The sequence below is a fragment of the Ammospiza caudacuta genome, chromosome 8 (genome assembly GCF_027887145.1).
Source record: "Ammospiza caudacuta isolate bAmmCau1 chromosome 8, bAmmCau1.pri, whole genome shotgun sequence".
NCBI lineage: Eukaryota > Metazoa > Chordata > Aves > Passeriformes > Passerellidae > Ammospiza > Ammospiza caudacuta.
The window spans coordinates 10,698,397-10,720,470 of NC_080600.1; the positions used below are offsets into that span (position 1 = coordinate 10,698,397).

The 22,074-nt window shown below is 46.9% G+C and overlaps 1 protein-coding gene across 1 annotated transcript; it reads left to right on the forward strand.

Annotated features, from left to right (window-relative positions):
* Window positions 1–1,909: 1,909 nt before the first annotated feature.
* On the forward strand, window positions 1,910–21,837 carry LANCL1 (LanC like glutathione S-transferase 1). Its single transcript, XM_058809382.1, has 9 exons — window positions 1,910–2,026; window positions 2,185–2,302; window positions 11,018–11,225; window positions 15,232–15,367; window positions 15,682–15,828; window positions 17,770–17,952; window positions 18,351–18,527; window positions 18,813–18,885; window positions 19,819–21,837. The coding sequence occupies exons 1-9, from the start codon at window positions 1,943–1,945 to the stop codon at window positions 19,893–19,895; spliced, it is 1,203 nt and encodes a 400-aa protein (XP_058665365.1). The 5' UTR covers window positions 1,910–1,942; the 3' UTR covers window positions 19,896–21,837.
* Window positions 21,838–22,074: the final 237 nt, after the last annotated feature.

Sequence of the window (22,074 nt, forward strand, 5' to 3'; positions counted from 1 at the left end):
TCTGAGTGATAGCTGCAGCCTGCATTTCTGGGTTCATCCTGGGCAGCATCAAAGCCAAAGTGACCCTGACCAATTAGAAAAAATATACTGAAACATAACTCCTTGGCAAGATAATTTGGGAGAACCATCTTTGTCTTTAAGTGATCAGGAGAAAACAATAATGTGAGGAATCAAAGAAAGACTCAGAGGCTGAAAAGCTGTGCTTTATGCTGGAAGTTAATACTGAACTGTGCCTGAGGGAAGGAGGGCAGTGAATGCTGCTTTGACCTGCAGATGGAAAACCATAATATGGGGCTGTGGATTTGGCCTTAAGCAGAAGACTCCACATTATTTTTTGCTGATGCTAGAGCTGCCTGCCTGAATACTAAAACTGCAGTCCATCTCCCTGCCTTGAATGCAAGGCAATGTTTACGTGATTGAAATTCACTAAACAAGCAACAGCTGAGTGAAAAATGAACTGAAAGCAAACATAATTGCAATTCCCTCTTTTATGCTTGTTTCTAGCCATACTGTGAAATAATTTACTTTTTTTTCTTTAAGGTCTAATTTTATTGATTGCAATAAAGAATGGACATATGGACAGAAAGCCAGAATCCCTTGCATAATACAACTGTCACAGGCATGAATGCAGCAGCCTAATGGATTCTCAGGGTGTTCAGTCACCAATGTGTAAATTCCCAGAGCAGCACTTTCCCCTAAACCCACCCAGATGGATTCAGCTCCTACAAGGGGCAGTGTCACTGCACTTAGCCCTTGACAAGCCACCAAGAGCTGCAAGCTCGGCCACATCTCTTTGTGCTTCCCCAACAGACACACACGCAAGCCTGCAGTGCTAGAAGTGCTGGGGAGCCCCAAAGCTACACCTGTAACACATTTCAGCACCCACACCTCAAGCAGGGGCATCACAATTCATCCCAGGTCCACGGGTCACAAGAAAGGCAGCTGGGCACAGTGTTCCACCAAGCAGCAAGGCCTGGATTGAGGAATACAGCACACAAGGACACGTGAGCCCAATGAATGCTACCTGGCAGCACAAAGAACATTGTACATGGGCGGCAGCACAGGGGCACACTGCCCCACAACAACACCAAGGAGACCTCCAGCAGCATGGCAGCACAGTTATGCTGCACTTGGTAGGAAAAGCACTGCTCAGGTCTATGAATCAGGGGGACCTAACCTCTTCATGAGGAAGATGTAGCTCAGCCAGCATGGGTGAGATGCAGCAGCTCAGCAAGGGACAGCAAAGAGCCCCTGTCCCCCATCCAGGCTGGGTCCTACCCCAAGTGAGGAAACCCTGCTGGGGGCTGCAGGACTCAGCACATTCTCTTTGGGTCGACCCTCTGTCAGCGCCTGCACCAACACCAAACTCATGTGGTGCCCATGCACTCCAGGCTGGTGTGAGGGGCCCCTAATCCCACAGGGTCTGCAAGCTCCACGCAGCCAGCTGGACCAAAACTCACAGGATGCCCCACATCAGCCTTAAACCCCACAGGGCCACCTGTAAGGGGCCCAAAATCTCACAGGGCTCCCTAAGCCAGACAGTGACAATTACCCTCAGCCCTACAGTGTCCTTAAGCCCCACAAAGGCCACCTGCGAGCGACCTTATACTCCAAAGGGCTGCCTAAAGCACACAGACCTAGCAGCAGAGCGACCTTAGCCCCACAGAGCCAGCTGCAGCCGGCCCCTCGATGATCAGCTGCACGGTCAGCTGCAAGGGACCTGAGCTCCACAGGGTTCTCTACAGCAGACACAACCTGCTGCAACAGGCCTTCACCCCCACAGGATCGAGAAGACAACACCCCGCGCCCCCTCAGCACGGGCGGCAGCAGCCGCGGGCCCCGAGCCCGCCCCTGGCACGGGAAGGGGTGAGCGGCGGCAGCGGCGCCTTCCGGGGCGGAGCCGGGGCGGGCCTGGCCGAGCAGGGCCGAGCAGAGCGGCGCTATGATGGCGCAGCGGGCACTGCCGAACCCCTACGCGGACTATGACAAGTCCTTGGCCACCAGCTACTTCGACGCGGCCGGGCGGGTGAGCGGGGCTGGGGTGAGGCGGCTCTGCCCCGGGATCTGCCCCCAGGCCGTGTAGAGCTGACACCTGTCTGGTTCCAAACGCGGTTCCCCAGGGATGCCCCGTGTACCGATGCCCACCCGCGTTGCCTTCACGTTTGGTGGGTTTTCTCTCCACAGCTGACCCCCGAATTCACGCAGCGGCTGAATAACAAAATCAGGGAGCTGCTGCAGCAGATGGAGAAGGGCCTCAAGTCCGCCGACCCGCATGACTGCACGGCGTACACTGGCTGGACAGGTAGGGTCGCTCCCATGGAGCAGCAGCTCTCTGGAGCTCACCTCTAGATCAGCTCCTGGCAGACCGTGGGGTTTGGCCATTGGAATGGTCACGGTAGATCCATGTCAAGAATGGCACTTGTTCTGCGTGGTTTAGTCCATTAGAACAAGAGAACAAGTCTTTCTAGACTCCCCGTTTTTGAGGCAGGTTTCATGCTGCAGAGTGAAGGCCACAGTGTCACAGGGCAGGATTAATAGTGCTGGACTTAACACCACGGAGAAGGCCAGCAGTTGTTTGAGTGTAAGCATGGGAGCCTGCAAAGGGACATGTTCCAAATCTAGCCATGGTGGGGATGATGACAACAAAACCAGTGCTCCATCCACTGCCCCATGAAGTAGGCAGGTGTACACGGTAAGTCATTTACCTGCAAGGAGCCCTTGCATCTGGCAGCAGTGAGCTTAATGGCCTGAGATAATGTCTGTCTTTTCTATTGGAGCTGTAATTTATCTGATGACCTTGTCTGATTGGAAGATTGCTCCATTCCTATTCCCCAGGTAGTGCCACTCCACTTAGGGAGTGCTGGCTTTACTCCAGTGCCTGCCAGAAGGAGCAGAAATACTAATGTGAGTATAACAAAGTGTGGAAGCCTTCCTTGTACCAACTTGTTTGCAAAGCTTCTAGGAGGTTGCCTTTCTCCTATTCTGCGTTTTCAACCTGGTTTTCCTTCCTTGGAAGTGTGCCCTGCCTTTGCCTCCCTGTTTCTACCCACTGGTGCCAAGGAGGACACACCTTTCTCTGTGCCCCAACTTCAGCTGCTGCTGTGTGCTCTCACGTCTCCCCTGCTTTCTGTGCTGTGCCAGGCCCTATTCAGAGACCCTAGGATAGTTGAAATCAATCTGATGCTTGCTGCAAGATTTTTTTGATGCTGCTGCTTTTCTTTTTGCAGTATACTGCAATCATAAATGGCAACTTTCTACAGTACAATCTGGGTGTGGCTGGCTTGTGTGTGGGTGCTGTGGAACTTAATGCCAACAGTTTGCTTTTGAGAGTGGTGTTCAGTGTGTTGGTGCTAAACTAACGTTGCAGCTTGATGACAGCAGTGCTAGAAATGCCTGCTTCAAAATTTTAGTAAGGCAGACAGGCACTGAGAGCACTGAAGAGCAGTTCATAAGAAATGCTAGGATGCCAGTATTAAATTCCAGCGTGGGAGAACATTGATTTCATCAGCTGCTGTCTTGGCAGCACTCTGCTGCTGCTGCCAGTGAATTTATACATTTCTGCTGAGTGCTGGCTGATTCCACCTTGGCAGACATGTTCAGTTTTCCAGTCTGTGTGACCCTCCCCTGGAGTCCCCTCTGATGAGAAGCACTGCTATGGTAAAGGTGGTCTTCAGTCATGATTGCAGAAAATTCAGGAGACAAAGCAGGAGGATAGTAGATGTTAGGAGTACTCTTGGGGAGAAGGAAAACACTTTTCCCCAGAGGCCATGTTCCTTTTCTGAAGGTGGTCCTAAGGTACTTTGTGTTGGAAAGTGACTGCAGTTATGAAACAGTGGCTGAGAAATCTGGTTCAGGATTTCAGATTGTTTTCATTTGGAAGGCAGTTTCTCAAGAGGGATTCTTCTCTTTTCTTCCCAGAGATCATTCCTCAATGGGCACACAGCCTTCTTGCCTTGGCTAATAGGAAAAAATCCATGGGCAGATTTCCTGGAAGTCACAACCAGCGTGGTGAAGTTTGCAGATGTCACACTATAACTTTGTCACCCTACCTTCCTTTCCAATTCTAGCTATATTAATTTATTCAGAGCTGGTTTCCAGAGACACAATTAATTGGGCCAAGACAGCAGCTTTTTCCTGTAATTGCTTGTGTAGGAAAGGCTTGTTGGGTATCTCCTCATGTGAATCATTGCCCAGCAGTCTGAAATCAGCCCTCACTCTCGTGGCCGCTAATAAGGGAGATTTGAAATATGGCTCTCTTGGCACAAACTCTGTGAGATGTAACGTGCTTGAGTGTACTATACTGCACTCAGTAATGCACAGCATATGCTGGCATTTTACTTTGGGGCTCCTTTCTTTCCCACCACACTTGACAGAGCCCTGTTCCCCCAGCGTGCGCTGTGCCAGGGAAGCCACGGCTTCTTGGCACATGAAGTTGGAGCAGAGGGAAGGAAGAACTCAGGTTTTCAGCTCAGAGTCAGTGAAACACACTTTGGATCAAGATTATCCAGTGTATGGCTGAATGCCCTCAAAACATATTTGAATCAGCTTGTTACATTCTCATTCAGTTCCCCATAGAGATCAGGGCCCCATAGGCAGCTCCTGGTACGTGCCTGGGTACAGACCAGCCTCAGCTGTTGTGTTCTGCTTTGGCTTTTCATCAGTTTAGGGAGGCTGCTGGAAGAGGTTTTTCCCTAATCTGTTTCACTGGTATCATGGTGTTGACTGAGGGAAGCTAAGCTGCTCTAAGCTAATTCTGAGGCAGAAGCAGATCTGGTAGAAGCACAGCAGCCTCATCCATTTCCAGGTTAGCCTGAGAATGCTGAGGGAAACCTGGATGCCTTTTGGTATTTGTGGTAATGCAAAAGGCCTTGCTCCAAAAACTGTCTTGACTGGGAGCACAGCTGATGGAAAGGGAGTGGAAGGAATTCACTCCTGTCACAGGTGACTGCAGAAGCCAGGATGCTTCTGAGTCCAGTGCTTACTGGTCTGTTGCATCCTTCCAGGGTGATGAGGTATGTAAGGGAGAGATTCACCTTCCTCCACGCTGTGGTGGTTCACTTGGAATTTGTTTTCCATGCAAGCATCCACTTCTCTGGCAATGTCTTAGTCACAGAGGGCCTCTGAAACTGCCCAGTGAGTTCAGCTGGCCTGCCCCATCCATAGCTTTTGGCTGGCCATTGGCAAGTAGGGACAAGGAGCAGGGCTTAGTTGTCTTTTGAAAGGAAAGCCATGTGAAAATGAAATTACAACTGAACCAGTTCAGGAAAACTTCTGGAAAAACACTTTTCATTCACTTTAGTGCAATATGTTCATTTTAACCTCAGAACCCAGAGAACTTACGTCCTTTTTAGTCCTGTTCAGAAAAATGTAAATCCTCAGATAATCCCTATAGAACCAGAGAAAGTGAGGATGCATTTGCTCAGAGATAATAGAGTGCCTTGGGTCACTCACATAAACCACATTGCTGCCAAATGCTTGGCAGGTAGTTTTTTGTGAATTTTCTGTTCTTGGAGATAGTCAGTGTTTGACTGGACAAGGCCCAGAGCAATGGCATGCAAATTTGATGCTGACCTTCCTTTCAGAGGGTTGGAGCAGATCACCTCTGATCCCTGCTAACCTAACCTGTTGTAGGATTTTGTGATGGGGCAAAAAGTTTAACAGAAGGTCTGTTACCCAGGTTTTAAGGCAGGATAAATGCTTTGGCATCCTGGATGATCAATCATGCAGTCAGAAGAGAAGCTGCAAACTGACTCCCCAGCCAGTTCTGAACATGGACTTCCAGAGGTGTCTCACTGTTGCATGCAGTGTGGCTTTGGCATGCAGGTAGAAGTGCAAGGAGCATCCCATGTGTCTGCACCAGGAGAGATGCTAATTATCCTTTGAGCTGGGCAATAAAGCTGGGCCATCCATGCTCTTTTACCCCATGCCTGGCCTAATAAAATGGCATCAGCTGTCTCACTAGAAACCATCAGGCTTCATCACTGTGCAGAGATAGGATTCTGCTTCTTCCTCTGTGTTTGACATCCTGCTTTGAGGCTGCTGGCTGATTTACTGCCCTGGGTCAATGCAAGATCTCTGAGATCTTTATAACTCTAGGTGGTTGGTTTGGAACAAAATATCCTCTTATGGTAACCTCCTTTCCTTGGTAGGAGAAGCACAGCTCAGCTCCTGCTGGGCAAGGAGGCATGTTCAGAACAGTCTAAGGGCATAACTTGCTTGCAAAGCAAACTGCTTGCAGGCCAACAAAAGAGCAAGTCTAAACTTGCAGAGAAGTTGAGGCACAGCCTCTCTTTGATCAACAGAATGATCATGTGGATGAGATTCTCTTTCTGCCTACTGCAGAGCTTTAGCTCACATTTCTGCCTACTGCAGAGCTTCAGCTCACAAGCAGGACCTTCCCTGGTATTTCCAGCAGTGCCTGCTCTGTTGAAGGCAATGGTTGCTGAAGTCAGGGCATCAGCACAAGCTGGCTGTAACTCTGGCACAACTGGCACAATTGTCTGTAACTCCACTGCCCCACTCTAAAGAAATCTCTAATGCAAAGTAGTACCTACCTCTGCACCTACCCTGCAGGAGGGTGAGAGGAGAGAGGTGCTGTTCACTGTCCTTCTGAAGGTGTTGACTAAGCAGGCTTTGTGAGGCACACAGGATTGACTTTGGCCTCCTGATTCCCTGCAGTGAGCAGGCATCTCAGGCATGGACACTCAGCTCCTGTGTACTGGCTTTCTGCATGCTGGAGTGGCTGTTTCAGTCAGCAGAGCCCTGTTGGTCTCTCAGCAGCACATGTTCTGTGCAGCCCTGTACCATCAAGGACTCCCTGGTGCATTCCCCATCTCGTTCAGCTCTGCTCCGGGGCTAGAAGCAAAAAAAATTGGACATCTGAGAAACTACAGAGAAAAAGGTCCAATAGTAAACAATCAACAGGACAAAGCCCAGACATCTTTGGCAGTAGCAGGCCACTGGATGGTAGTTCTGAGTGGAAACAGTCAGAGGTCACAAAACTGGGTCACATTTCCAAGTGGAACACTGAACATCAGACCTCCAGGTCACAGAGAATTGGAGCAGATCCACAACTTGCCTATCTTCATGTGTCTGGTGATGCTGTGTTTGTATACCACTTAAAGCATGCCAGACAAACACCAGTCAGTCCCAAACCTACCCAGTCAGTTGGGGTGAAGAGGGCATTGGAGAGGGAGCGAGCAGAGCTGTGGAAGGCAGAGCAACACTGCCTTAACTGAACCAAGTTCACTGCCTGGATACCCTTCCCTCTGACCTGCACTGCCTCTGAAATGCTCTGCCTGCACCTTGGCACACAGGCTAATACCAGATATCCCCACCCAGGTGACTGTTTTGTATCCCTCTAAATACATCCATCAACTTTGCCTCTTCATGCTTGTGCCTGCCCTCTTCTGCTGCCTTGTCCCCTATGGGGCTCACAGGTGCCAGCAGAGGGACCAGCAAGCTGAAGGCAGCCCTGCTTGTGCCCTTCTGATCAGTTTGGGAGGAAGGAGTTCCTTGATGGATTGTGTTGATTTGGCATGGCCTGGTTTATGGTAGCAGGGGAGGGCCACAGGGGTACCTTCTGTGAGAAGCTGCTGGAAGCTTCTACCATGTTCTACAGAGCCAATCTCTGATGGCTCTGAAGATGGACCTGCTGCTGGCTCAGTTACAGAGGCTGGTAACTCCTCTGTGATGACATAGTTAAGAAGAAAATGAAAACAGAGCACAGGCAGTTTATTTCCCAAGGGTGGGGAGGCACTGTGGCTGCTGCCATGCTGGCTCAGCCTGTGGCAATGCACTATGGCTGAAAGGGCAGGGCTGGGGTGGCAGCTTCTCCTTCCTGGCACCCCACATGTACAGAGACATGAGCCAAACAGAGAGACTGCAGATCACACCTTATGTCCCTGTGAGGCCTGCACACCTTGATTTTATTTTTTAACACCTCTCCACATGAGGAGAGGCGTTAAACAGCACCAGCACCGCTGCGGCTGCCGCTGCCCGTGAGATGGTGTTGTGGCTGCCTGGCCAGCACAGAAACAGGATGGGCAATTCCCTGGCATGGAGCCTAGGTGAGATCAGCTTCTCAGTGCTACAGGTTCCTACAGGAGTCTTTGAATTGGTGGGAGTTGTTGACAGTGGTACTACAAGTAGCAGTTTGTCTTCTAGTCAGAAAGGAGGAGGAAGTGAGAACATGTGGGCGAAAACATGGTCAGTGGAAAGAAAGAGGGGGAGAAGGTTCTCCAAGCACCAGAGCCAAGGTTCCTCTGCAGGCTGTGGTGAAGCAGCTGTGCCCCTGTAATGCATGAAGTTCACAGGGAATGCAGAGATCCACTCATAGCCCTTGGGAGAAGTGCTCACGCTGGAGTGGGTGGATGCCAGAGCAAGCTGTGATCCAGTGGGAGACCCAAGTAGAGCGGGAGGGCTCCTGCTTCCAGAGACAGACAGAGACAGGGCCCTTGCTTCCAGACTAGAGCAGCCTGTCCTTAAAAGACTACCCTGTGGACAAGTGACCCATGCCACAACAGTTTTGGAATGGCTGTCTCCCATGGGAGGGACCCCACAGCCTAGCTGAGAAAGGGCTCCTTTCTCTGAATTAACAGAAGAAGATCTTGAGTGATGAACAGACCAAAATTCTCATGTCCTGTCTCCCTCTGCTGTCAGTGGGAAGGAGGGAGAGCCTGGGGGTGAAAGAAGTATTTTAAAGGCCTATTTTACTTCTCATTATCCTCCTCTGACTGTTAATAATAAATTTACTTTATACCTTTACATTTGAACACCCTTAGAGTGTTTTTTTCTCCCAATCCTTATCTCATCCCATGAGTCCTTTGTTAATTTTTTTCCCCTCTCCTCTGCCCAACTGTAACAGAAGAGAGTTAACAACAAACAGCTTTCATGGGTACCTGGAGTATTGCCAGTATCAAATGACAACAGGAATGAATTGAGAAAACTGGCTTTAGATGCAGTTTATAAGACCTTTCAGTTTTAAATAAAAAGGAAAAGTGAATGTTTTGGGGAAGCAGCTTCATCCTTTAGTACAGGTCAGTGGTTTTTTGGAGTCTTTCAAAAGATGCTTGGGCCTGAGAGGATAAGGGGTGAGAAATGTTATAAAAGAGGAGAGGCAAAGAAATCAGAGGAAAACAATGGTGAGATTTACTTTCTAAGAATTCAATCCCTGTAGTGGTCTTGGCAGGATACTTATGTGCATAATTAGGGTGGTATGATGGCAGTGGGAATAGAAACTACTTACAAAGCTAAAAGTTCTGTATTAAAGCAGATAAGTCAAGAGTGCAAGTTGTGCTCAGACAGCTATCAGCTAATAAGAGTCTAGAAGATGTGCTAGGTACTAAATAAGAAGAGTCACTTGACATTTTCTAGCTGGAAAAGGAGGGTTCCCCTTTAAAGAAGGGCTTCATATCTACATCCTTACAGACTTGAGTGATGGCACTGTACAGCTGAGCTCTCTCTAGAATTGCCAGCACTAAATTGCTTAGAGAGAGAACAAGGTTATTAGCTTCAGCAGGAAATGGAAATTTTATACATAATGTACATGTGGAATTGAATTGTCTGTAACATGAAGCTTTGGAGATTACCCATGCAAAATGAGAAAATTATCCAAGTTTGAAATTGTCCTCAGTACCTTGGACTGTAATTCTGCAGCACGCTTGCCCCCTTGACCTTAACACATCAAAATCTGCAGAGATTGGCTCTGTTAATTTAGGCTTAATGCAGAACCTGAGTCTTCTTAGAAATGGTTATTGTTAAGGGGAGAAATAAGCTCTTCTCAAAGTGATGTAGGCCAGTAGCTTTCTTCAGTGCAGGTTTGAGGATGGCTCCCAGATCAGAAGGAGGGTTCAAGTGTGACAGACCTGTCAGGCACAGACTTACTGAGCTCCTCATTCACCTACTGAAAGCTTCAAGAGCTGGCTGAAGACAAGGCACACAGAGGCAAAGGACAGCAATTGATGTGACTGCTCAGTAGCAGAACTGTTTCTGTAGCTGGCCAGTCCATTGGAAACCTCTAGTGAGGACCATGCAGCCTGTTGCAGTATTCCAGGCAGCTGTTTGTGTTTCAGACAGGGGCTGATCTCATGAGTGATTGCTGCAGAGGAGAATTGGGCAGTCCCCTTTTTCCTAGGATGCACCAGTTCTTGCTTTAGGGCTTGGGACATGCTCAACAGCAGGAGATTATGTCCAGGGAACTGCAACAACCTTGCTGGTGCTTCCCAGTGGAAAGGAATTAAAAAAGAATAATAAAAGGAAAGTTTTAAAAAGAGTTGAGTATGATGTCTGGATGTCCTAAGGATGCTGTTTCTCAGTGCTGATGGTGTGTCACTTTTTTAAAAAATCCAATCCAAGCTAAGTGACCCCACCCCTTACCCCCTGACCATGGGGAAAAAATAGAGAGGGTGACAACTCAGTTCTGCTATGTCACAAGTACCATCTGCCCAAAGATGACTTTTTTCCCCTTTCACTGTTGAGCAAAAGTCACAGGTACAGTGTATGGATTTAGGTGGGTTTGTCTAGGCCTCACCTTTTGCTCCTTGCTATGAAAATTGTATGTAATTGGATATAAAATAATTGTAGATGAAATTGTATGTCTATTGTATATGAAAACATACAATATTAGATATATATGTGTAATTGTATATGAAAATTGTATGTAATTGTATATAAAAGAATTGTATATGAAATTGTATGTATATTGTAAATGAAAACATACAATATTAGATATATATATATATATATATGTAATTGCATATGAAAATTGTATGTAATTGTATATAAAATTTTATGCAATTCTGTTCTCCAGGCCTTCCTGGGTCAGACCCTGCTGTTCTCTTGACCTGCCATCCACTCACAAGCAGCAGCAAGGCACAAGGAAAGGAGGCTGTGGGTTATGTCCCTGAGAAGCCTGTCAGGCTTATACCCTAAATGAGGGCCAGGCCAGACTTTCAGCTTCACTGAAGTAACACAGCAAACATTTCTAATGGATGCAACCTTTCTATTCCTCCTGCAGGCATTGCTTTGCTGTATCTGCACCTGTTTGAAGTGTATGGAGACCCAGCCTACCTTCAGGTGGCCCATGAGTACGTGAAGAAGAGCCTGAGGTGCCTGACCAGGAGATCCATCACGTTCCTGTGTGGTGATGCTGGGCCCCTGGCAGTGGCTGCTGTTGTCTACCACAAGCTGCAGAACCAGAAGCAGGCAGAAGACTGCATCATCCGGTAAAAGCCTTGCTCATGTCTCTGTCCTGACCTTCCTCGTGCTCACAGAGCTGCTCTGGGCTTGGATGAGGCACTCTCTGACAAATGTGAAGACATTTTGTTGCAGTCTTGTGTGAGAGATAGTTCAGTAACTTAGCAAGGCAGCACAAACTTTTCTGGCCCTGGTGAAAGAGGTGGTTTAAGGACAAACACGTTTGCATGGCAGCCTGCAAGCCTCTATTGTTCAGCTGCTACTGCCATCTTAAAAATAATTCTAATAAACACAGGAAGAAAAAAGTGCCAAAATTAAAAAGAAAAAAAACCCAGAAGGTGGGGTTTGGTGGTTTTTGAGAACATTTTAATTTAGCTTTGCAGTCATTTTGATGAAAAGGAAAAATGTGGTAAGATTATTAGATTTAATTTTGGTACTTGCTTCCACTTGCTCTTTATTAGTTGTCTTTGACTTAAACCTAAGATTGACAGCATCCCTTTCAACTGCAGAATGCAGCTGGTTATGATTCATTTATTTCTATTTCCTGCCTTTCCTCGACTGTTTTCAGATGCATTTTTGTTGGGTACTTAAGACAAGAAAAGGACAAACAAGCAGGCATAGATCAGCATGTGGCAGAGGAAGGAAAATAGTTAAGGAGATGTATTTGCAAGCATTTCTCAGTTAAGGGAGATGGGTTTTAGGAAGGTGAGAAACAGCCCTGTAGAGAGCTTCCACTCCTACCTGATGAGCACAAAGAAAGACAAAACCCCTGATGCTTCAGAGCTCTGACTGCCCTTAAACAGCCCTGAGAAAGTGATGCATAATAGCAATTAAAAAAAGCCACAGGTGGGAATCAGAGGTGTCTGTATGGTTTGGACACCAAGTTCCACTCCCTTAACTAAGAATAACTTCTGGTTTATGCAGATACAATCAGTCTGAGGACAGAACTCTTTCTTTGGTCTGGTAATAATCTCTGGGTTAGATTTTGCTTTGACAGAGTGGCAAAATCTCACTAAGATTAACATATTTGTTAACAGAAAGAGAATTAATCTGTCAAACAATACTGGTCAGTTGTGGTCAGTGCATAAGTCCCAGGTTGTAAAAACAATCCCTAATTAATGTTTTCTTGCTGAGGTCTCCTTCCCCATATCCCTCTTGTTCTGCCTGTGGGTTGGTGGCAGAATGGAATCTCGTGATGAATTTTGCACTGCCATCTAATGGTGTAATAATGTCAGAACACTGGAAATTGGTTTCTTCATACATCTGCAAGAGGAAAACAGAAAAATGTGGCTTTCTCAAATGAACAGTTCTACTATTCTTACTCTGCCACCAATTTCCAGAGCAGTTAGCCTGACTGTGCTCCTTTAAAATAGAGTATTTCTTTGAGAAGTGGCTCCCTAGATCAAAACTCTTAAATGGTTTTTGAGTATGCTCTTTAGTTACAGAGCAGTTGCTAAGCTGTGCAGTGCAAGTGCACAGAAAGAGCACTTCTATCAAAGCTGTGGAGAAGAAGGGCCTCTCTGCATTTTGTCCTCTATCTTTTAAAGCACCTCATCTTTACAGAGCCAGTGGAGAGAATCCATCAGCCAGGTTTTACCTGCAGTGGAACAGACAGAAGCTTGCTTTTTCCTAAACGAGTTCATGACCAAAAAACGTGCTTTTATGCTCTAGAGACACTAATGTTTCGGGGCAGCCTATTTTCCAAGAGCCTGTGAAAATGTGAGCCATGTTCTAGGAGCCCTCTTTTTCCTATCACCTCCCACCAATTCAGAAGGTCAAAGCTTTGCTTTCAGAGCCAGTGGTGTACAAAAATCCCATTTTGCTCTACAGCTGCCTTGATCTCCCTTTGTCCAGAAACTGCTGATTGTTGACAGTTGAGGTGATAGGCTGATAATGTGAATAGGAGTGGCTCATTCTTTCAGAGACCACAACTTTCCCCACACACCTGAGAAATGCATTCTGCCTGCAGTCAGTCCAGCAGCATCCCAGGCATCTCTTTCTGAATGCATGACCATGTTTCAAAAACAGCAGAAACTCCTGGCAGGCTTCCTCTCCTGATGATCCAGCTGGAAAAGCAGTTAGAGGTAAAGCAGTAATGCACAAAGAACAAAAAAAGTGGTCCAGTTGCTCCAGACAGGCAGGGAAGCTCAGCACACACAAAGCTCTTCCTGGCTGGTTTCACAGCTGGAAACAGTCAGGGAATAGCCTTAAAGCCACTTTTGCTGGTATTTTAAAAGTGATGGCACTGTTCAGATTGCTGTCTTACAGGTGAACGGAAAGATAAAGCCAAATCCAATCACACTGCTACCTGCTGCCCTGACAGGGAAGGACATCCAGTCTTTCTGGAAGTGTGATGAGAGGTAAAACAAAGGAAAAATTGCATCAAGAGTGAATGGGGCTACAAAGCACCAGTGTGAAGTGTTGTCAGTCTCTGTTAACAATACAGGAATATCACCAGCTTGGCAATATCATAATAGAAAAGTGGCAAGAAAATACTTGACTGCAGCAGACTTCCCTCTGCACTAGTGGGCTAAAGCCTGGTGCCAGACAAGCTGTCCTCAGCCAGCCACAGCATTCCCACTTTGCTAAGGTGTCCTCACTGCTGCTCAGTTCTTCCTAGAGGATATTTCTTCCATGTGCCACAGCAGCTTGATACTAAACAACATCTGTAGCTCCACCCCTTACATTTTTAGCTCATGGAGACACCTCTTTCTCACCTGGCAGTATAGCCCAGGCTATTTGTAGGCATGGAGAGGAAGGGGCTTCTCTATCAGGACTTTAGAACATTAGGGATGAGATTTTTTTCCACATACCATTAGCACTAGTTTGACTTTCAAATATTCCTTAGGCAGTCAAATTAAAAGGATAGCCCTATAATTTGAAAGTGGTGATTTTTGGCAGAGTGTCCCCCTTGCCAATAACATCACAAGGAGATAATGGTGGGCAGCCTTTCCTGAGCAGCAGCTTAGGCTGACCATTTCTTTCAGCCCAGGTTTCCCCCTCCTGTAGCTTTCCAAGCTGGTGCTCTAAAACCCAAGCACATAGTATGAATGCATTGTGAAGAGCAGAGCAGACTGAAGCAATCAGCCAAACAAAAGGCAGAAGGAAAGGAGTGATTCCACACCTCATGCAGCAGAAGGCTGAGAGCCAGAGCCTGGCCTGACAGCTCCTAGGGCACAGCAGTGTGGGATTCACATTCTCTGAACCTGAGAAAAGCAGAGAAAAGAATTATCAAAACAATTCTTACCTCATTTGCTGTGCCAAAGCAGAATGCAATATGGAGATTGCTTACCCAGAGTGATGGTGTTTTGTTCCCTTGGCCTGTCAGGACCAAGCACATGTCCAGACTGTCAGTCAGCAGGCAGTTGCTAGATTCTGGGCAGTTGAGTTGAGCTGGGTGCTTGTGCAGATTCAGTTTAGATGTAGTGTAATACAGTATAGAATAATATAGTATAATAAAGTAATTAATTAGCCTTCTAATACTATGGAGTCCTCCTCATCATTTTTCCCTGCCACAGGGATCACTTTGATACAGCAGCATAAGGAACGAACCATGGTTTTGAGCTCCAGCCTTAGTGCTTGTTTCCATGGCTTTGAGTGCATTTCCCTCTCATGTCCCCCATGGGAATGTTCCATTGCAGTTTGCTGCACCTACACAAAGCTGACCCACGAGTGATGGGGTTTTGTTCCTTTGCCCTATCAGGGCCAAGTGCGTGTCCAGACCATCGGTCAGCAGGCAGTCACTAGGTTCTGGGCAGTTGAGTTGAGTTGGGTGCTTGTGCAGATTCAGTTTGGATGAAATGTAATGTAGTATAGAATAATATAGTATAATAAAGTAATTAATTAGCCTTCTTATATTATGGAGTCCTCCTCATCTTTCTCCCTGCCACAGGGATCACTTTGATTTCTGATACAGCAGCATAAGGAACAAACCATGGTTTTGAGCTCCAGCCTTAGTGCTTGTTTCCATGGCTTTGAGTGCAATGTTTGAGTGCATTTCCCTCTCATGTCCCCCATGGGAATGTTCCATTGCAGTTTGCTGCACCTCCACAAGGCTGACCCCCGAGTGCCAGACGAGCTCCTCTACGGGCGCATGGGCTATCTCTCTGCACTGATATTTGTGAACAAGCACTTCGGAGAGGAAAAGATCCCTCAGAGCCACATCCAGCAGGTACTGTGCCTTTTGCTGCTTTGTTATCTGTCTCTTCTCATATAACTCATCTTGGGGTAGGTAAAAACCAATGCTAGACGTAAAGAACTCTGGCAATAAGGGAGAAACCACATCATGGTATACCTGCTTTTCTTCCAAAGGAACAAAGCACTGCTGTCCATGTAAATCCATGGGCAGTACTGGACTGGCATGCATTTCATTCCACCCTCTGCTTGGGCAGAAAAACAAATCTTGTTCTGTGCCAGAATACTCACTGTGCTGTGTCCAGGGCAGCAACATTTCCCTCACCCACATTTGGTCCCATCCCTGCACAGGTTTGTGAAGCAGTTGTAGCCTCAGGAGAGAACTTAGCCAGAAAGAGGAACTTCACAGCAAAGAGCCCACTGATGTTTGAGTGGTACCAGGAGTACTATGTAGGAGCAGCCCATGGTTTGGCTGGGATCTACTACTATCTCATGCAGGTAAGAGACATGAGGGGATGGGCCCTTAACACTGTTTCACATTTCTTTGAACAAGGAACAGCATTTGAATTGGCTCTTAGTAATGTCAAACTGGGAAAGATACCTTGTCTGATGGACTTACCCATGTGTTTATCATGCATTTCCAATTTAAAAGGTTTTCTTCAAATCTAAGATTGAATCTCTGACCTTGGAGATCTGTGGAGAAATGTGACCTGCATTAACCAGCAGTGTCACACAGTGGAGGCCTGTAGCTCTGCTGGGTCTGAGTTTCCCCCTCATTTTAATTGCTTCTACATTATTCACATTTGTTGGTATCTGCTGCCTCCCTGCATTTTCTGAGGTGGTTACTTGGAGCAGAGTGAGAATCTCTGAAAGAAAAGCATGCTGAAAAAAATTGTGCTCATAGTAGGAAAGTGGGAAATGCCTTTGTATCCAAAGCAGAACCTGCTTCTAAATGTGAAAGATGTGGGACTTTGATAAAGCAACTGAGTTTTGCAGTGCCTGAAGCAGGCAGAGCAAGACAAGAGGCTGGGAGATGCAGTACCCCTTTGCTTTGATGCTTTCTCACTGTTTTGCACAACTCACTGGAGCTCTGTCAATATTCCCTATTCTGGCTCTGAAAAAAAAATGAGGGTGATAATTCCCCTATGAGGGTCCCTATGTGCATCTATTTACAGTGCTCAAGCACTCAGAAAAATAACAGCAAAAAATAACATTGAATTTTTAAAGCATTAAGAGCACCCATCAGCAACACAAATTATTTTGGTCTAGAAATAGTCTGTAATCTTTTATTAGACATAAGTCTGAGAGCAGGTGGAAAAGGAAGGCACCAGGTTTCAAGCATTTGAGCTTTCCTTCAGGACTGTCAAAGTTAAAGCCCATATACAGGATCAGTAGCAGTCCTGTGAATATAACATTTCTGTTGCTCAGAGAGGAAGAGGTGGTTGGTGATTTTTAAGAAGATTAGATTTAGAAGATTTGGCAGGAGGGGGATGCAAGGTGGCTATTTCCCAGAAGCACAGAATAGCAAGCTAGGAGCAGGGGAGACAGCAATGTGCTGTGAGCCTAAATTTGTACCAAGTCCCTGAGCTTCTTCCCAAGTAGCTGTTTAAATAATTTTGTCTCCCATAAAATACTCATGGGCTTTATGCTTCTCTGCTGTATGAAGTAAAAGGAGCCTGGATCAGCCAAGCATGATGCACAAAAAGCCTTGGAAGAAGCAAGAATGTGAAATACAGAGAGGAAAACATCTTTTATCTCTAATGGCTTTACAGCACAAGTATTGATTTTTCATGTTCCAGTTACCAGCCTGAGAACAGTGTAATCCTTAGGTGAGAGTGTTCATTGCAGTCTGCCATGAGAAATTAGAACTGCACAGATTTCATGTGGGGCAGTGTCTTTGGGACACTGAAGCCACTGCCTTGCTTCCAACTGAGGTCAGCAGTGAAGTCAGCCTCTTGAAATCACCCAGCAGCATCTGTGAAGATTCAGAATTCAGAATTGCAGCCTGTCAGCTGGGCTGGCCCAGCAGCTATGGGCTGAGATGCTCTAGGTGCAAGGAATCATCCTTAATACTGATCTTAGACTGATATTGCTTTACTTCAGCTCTGGGTACCTGAAGCTATTCCTGCTCATCTTTAGGAAAAGCAGCAGCAAGGTCTCTTGCTTAGAGGGGCAGGTGACATGCTAGGAGCAGTCTTTCTTTGTGGGATGTAAGGGTAGGACTGGAAATAAGTTCCTGCTAAAAGGCAGAGCAACCAGTGACTGAGTGGGTAATTGTGAACTGTGAAAGCTCAAAGCAAAGAAATTACTTAATTTACAAGGAGCAAGAGAGAGTGTAGCCATGGTTGACTTCGTTTCCACCTTTTGGGCAGACCTTGGGTCTCTTAGGGACACACAGAATGGTAATTCTCCCTGATTTAAATGTTTTCTGTCTCTTAGCCTGGCTTTGGAGTGAGCCAAGTGAAGCTGCACAACACAATCAAGCCCAGTGTGGACTATGTGTGCCAGCTGAAGTTCCCATCTGGGAATTACCCCCCCTGCATCGGTGACACCAGAGACCTCCTCGTGCACTGGTGCCATGGAGCACCAGGTGTGATCTACATGCTTCTCCAGGCATACAAGGTACCAGAAACCTTGCAAAGACCCTTCAGAGACGCCGACATGTGAAACTTCCTCTGGAGAAGATGCTGGGACATCCCCTTTGCTTAGAAGTAGGATGGCTTGTTACAGTGAAATCACCCCACACTAACCTCTGATACAGAAATTAATCTTTTAAACAAATATTTCTGAAAATATCCATCAGTTGTGTGGGCTGCCCTGTTGCAGGTGATAGATGGTGACAACTAGTTGTGTGTGAAGTAATGGTGTTACATCCCCACTCATGATATCAAAAATATCCTCCTTAAAAAGTAAACAGCGCAGTCACTTCAGCAGGACACCCAGGCCTCTGCATCCCACAGGGATGCTCTTTGTTTAGAGGACATTGCCTCAGCAAGGACAACTGTTTCTTGTCTCCACAGGTCTTTGGGGAGCAGCAGTACCTGAGTGATGCCCTGCAGTGTGCAGAAGTGATCTGGCAGTATGGGTTACTGAAGAAAGGCTACGGGCTGTGCCATGGCACAGCTGGCAATGCTTATGCCTTCCTGGCACTGTACAACCTCACTCAGAGCATGAAATACCTCTACAGGGCCTGCAAGGTAAGGCTGTGGGAGGCAGTAGAGGGCCTTATTCACTTCTGCCTTCTACATCACTGCCTTTGCCTTTGAAATGCAATTTCTAGTGGGGCAGACACGCAGCTAGATCTGACCAGCTGCACCAGAGTAGTCCTTCAGCAGTGCACTCACTGTCTGACAGCCTGTACAGAAGGGATTTCCCTCAGAAGCCTTGCTCTGCAAGGGGTAGTGTGGGGACAAGGGGTTGTATTTTCTTCTCAAGACTTGCCTTTAACCAAATTTGAACACTTTTTGTACCTCTTCTGTCAGTTTGCAGAGTGGTGTTTAAGCTATGGGCAGCATGGGTGCCGGACTCCAGACACACCATTCTCTCTCTTTGAAGGTAATTTCAGTCTCTAGCCTTGTGTTTTGCTCCTGGATCTAAGCTGTTCTTTCTCTCTTTGAAGGTAATCTCAGTCTCTAGCCTTGTGTTTTGCTCCTGGATCTAAGTTGTTCTAGAACCAAGGAAAACAGAATGAAAGCTCCACTGGAATCTTTGCAAAACTCAGTGTAGGGGATGGAAAGGAAATTGTACCCACCAAAACCCAAGAAGGGTTTTTCTACCCTTGCCCAGAAGCAGTCTCCCTGTAGCACAGGATAATGTCTTAGCTGGAGCATCTCATCCTCTTAGGCCTCCCAGATTTACATACAGATCTCAGGAGAATTCCTTCATGGCTCCTTCTGGTTATTTGTAGCCTGGCTTCTCTCTTTTCTGTACCTTTTTAAGGATTGAAATCCTTCATGAGTGTTCCAGTTTGATTCTGAAGGTGAGGAACAAATGGAGCTGCTGTTATGGGCCTTGGTGGCTCCTGTGGCACTTTGTGCCTCCTGCTAACAGCTGCCCCCAGATCTGCCATCAGCAGGTACTTGCTGAAGGAGCCAGCCCCCAGCTAGCCCTGGTCTCCCCAGGCTGCTGCAGGCCAAGGGACAGCAGATGTTCCATCAATCAGGAGCTTGGGCAGCAGTGTCTCAAGCACCAGAGTTTGACAAAGCTGCCCAGTGTTTAACTTGTGGATGGGTAAAGCAGAAGGGAGGGAGGTGGAGTGGGGAAAGGACCCATGGCATTTTGCCAGGTGTTTTTCAATGTTTGATTAACCTCAAAATGCTTTTCCACACTGAGGTACCAAAGTTGCTTGGGAAAGCTGGGCTCAGACCTTGAAAAATATTTAGGACCTTTTCTCCTGTCTTCATAATTCATTCACTCCCTGGATAACTGAGAAAAATGGTGCCCAAAGGGAATTTCTCTGAAGCACAGTCTGTTTTTTTTCATCCTCAGGAATGGCTGGAACAATTTACTTTCTTGCTGACCTGCTGGTGCCTACCAAGGCCAAGTTCCCTGCATTTGAACTCTAAATCTGAATCCTGCTTGGCAGTTTGCTGCCCTGTATCCTTCTGCACTTGGAAATGCAGTTCAAGGCTGCTTTCTCCTTTTTCCAGACTCACCGTTGTTCGCCTAACTGAACATGAGTCCATCCTCCTGGGGGCATGCTGAGTTCTCTAACATTTCTAGTTGTCTCATTGCATTGTTTAGTTTTAAAGACAGAATGCAGATTTTGCTGGTGTCCCTTAAAAACTCAGGGCTGCAGGTGGGAGCAGGGAGAACTGTACAGTATTTTGTTGGCTACAGAGTTTTGCTATTTCCTGTATCCCATTTCCTGGGAAGAAGTTTTCTATTGAATGTAACCTGGGCTATTTAACTTCTTTTTGTGCTAACAAATAGTTGCAGGAATTTAGCTGCCTTTGGAGAACAACAGATGGAAAACTGAGACTATTGCCCTGGAAGTTGTTTTCAAGTGTTTTCTTTCTGAGCACCCAGAGAGCAGATGGTTCAGTATCTGGGCTGTGCCACGTGAAGTGAATGTGATGGACTGTGGAGTCTTATGTATATTTTTAATGTCATATTGCAGCTGGCAGAGCTGGGACTGACATGCCAAAGGCTTGTCCTGAGTTTGCACCTATCTGCTCTAAAGGCAAAGGCTATGTATAGGTCTTCTGTGCATTTGTTCCAGTGACAGACAAGTAATCCACTGCCATCTTACATTAAACATTGCTATTCCACTGGTCATCCAATGGCAGACTCCAGTCCAAAAGTGAGCTAAGCATGCTTGCTTTTGTGGTCTCTTCTTGTTAGCTTTGAAAGTTTATTTTGCAGTCTTTATTTAAATTTGTGTATTAGGTGGTGCCAGGTGCCCACCAGCAGCAACAAGGGAAATGTATGCCACTGAGTTCTGACAGTGTTTAAGCTATTAGCTGTATAGATGTTATTTACATGTTTTCTTTTATAAGCTTTCCCAAACCTGGATCATTTGAGTCTCTTGTTTGCCTTGCTACTGCTTGTTGTGGTTTGATTTGCAACCACTCATCTACCCAACTGGAAAATCTGCACTGGGTTAACTGGCTTTGATGTGTCAGGTAGGTCAGGTACTTTCAGGGAGTAGATGTGCTTTTCCATCCTTAGCTGATGCTGCACCAGTTCACAGGAATTTGGGACCTGGCTCTGTAAATCACTTTCTTAGCACTGAGCATATACACTGAGCTCAGGGAAGTTTACAGATGCAGCCACACAGCTTTGTGCTGTTTGAGAGCAGCTCCTCAGCCTGCCCAATGTGGCCACAGGTTTTGATCTATCAGGGGCTGAGCTGCTGAGTGCCTCAAGTCCCAGAAGGGCAGGGGAGAAACAGCAGGGCAGCACAGCCACTCTCTTGGGCCAGCAGTGACAGAGCAGGACCACCAAAGCTGGCAGGGTCACACTCACACGTGCCTGAATGCAGGGCAGCTGAGCCCAGTGGCACAGGGAGCTCCATGAGAACCTCCTGGGTAGGCAAGGAGCAGAAACCAGAAACCCCCAAAGGCTGATTTGTTTCCTCAAAGCCCATTTTCCTGCTGCCTTTCCAAAAATCCATCAAAAGACGGCCTGGATTGCAGAAAAGCTCATCTCCTTGAGGGTGGGCACCCCTGTCAGGAGCCTCAGGCTCATATGGACACAGCAGCAAGCATCCCCTGTCACTCACAGGACTGAGCAGCACAGGGGGGTGACTGGGAAACAGGGAGGAGTTGCCTAATCAAACAGCACTTGAAGTTACCTCCCAACTTGGCTGGTGTGCTGGCAGTGCAGGGACACTGCTCTGAGCCTGTGTTTCTCCTGGGCACCAGTTCTGTAAACGGAGATGGTTTGTGCAGCCTGGGTCATGGTGGCATGAGAGCACGATGTCCCAAGGTTTGTGCACTGATCAGGGGAGCATCAGGGCCATGTGTACAACTGTTGAGTGGAGCACTGTCTAATAAAAATGCTGAAACAACCAAACTCTTGGTTATTTCTGCCTCCTGCTTTGTGACCAGGATTCATGTCTGAAGAGATGAACATATCCCACAACAGCTGTGCTGTGCTGGCAGCTCCTGGAGGCTCAGTGGCCTTCCACCCACCTCGAGTGTTAAGTATATTTCACATTTTCCCCTCATCTCCAATCCATCAAAGTCAGTCCTGGGCTTTCTCTTGCAGGCTGTGCTTTCATCCCAGGGCGTCCTTTTGCAC

What these genes read in the sequence shown, in the direction of transcription:
- LANCL1 (XM_058809382.1), top strand. Translation starts at nt 1,943, where the DNA reads ATGATGGCGCAGCGGGCACTGCCGAACCCCTACGCGGACTATGACAAG. An exon ending in GCAGAAGACTGCATCATCCG is followed by an intron (nt 11,226 to 15,231) that starts GTAAAAGCCTTG and finishes GTTCCATTGCAG; the next exon opens with TTTGCTGCACCTCCACAAGG. An exon ending in TCTACTACTATCTCATGCAG is followed by an intron (nt 15,829 to 17,769) that starts GTAAGAGACATG and finishes TCTGTCTCTTAG; the next exon opens with CCTGGCTTTGGAGTGAGCCA.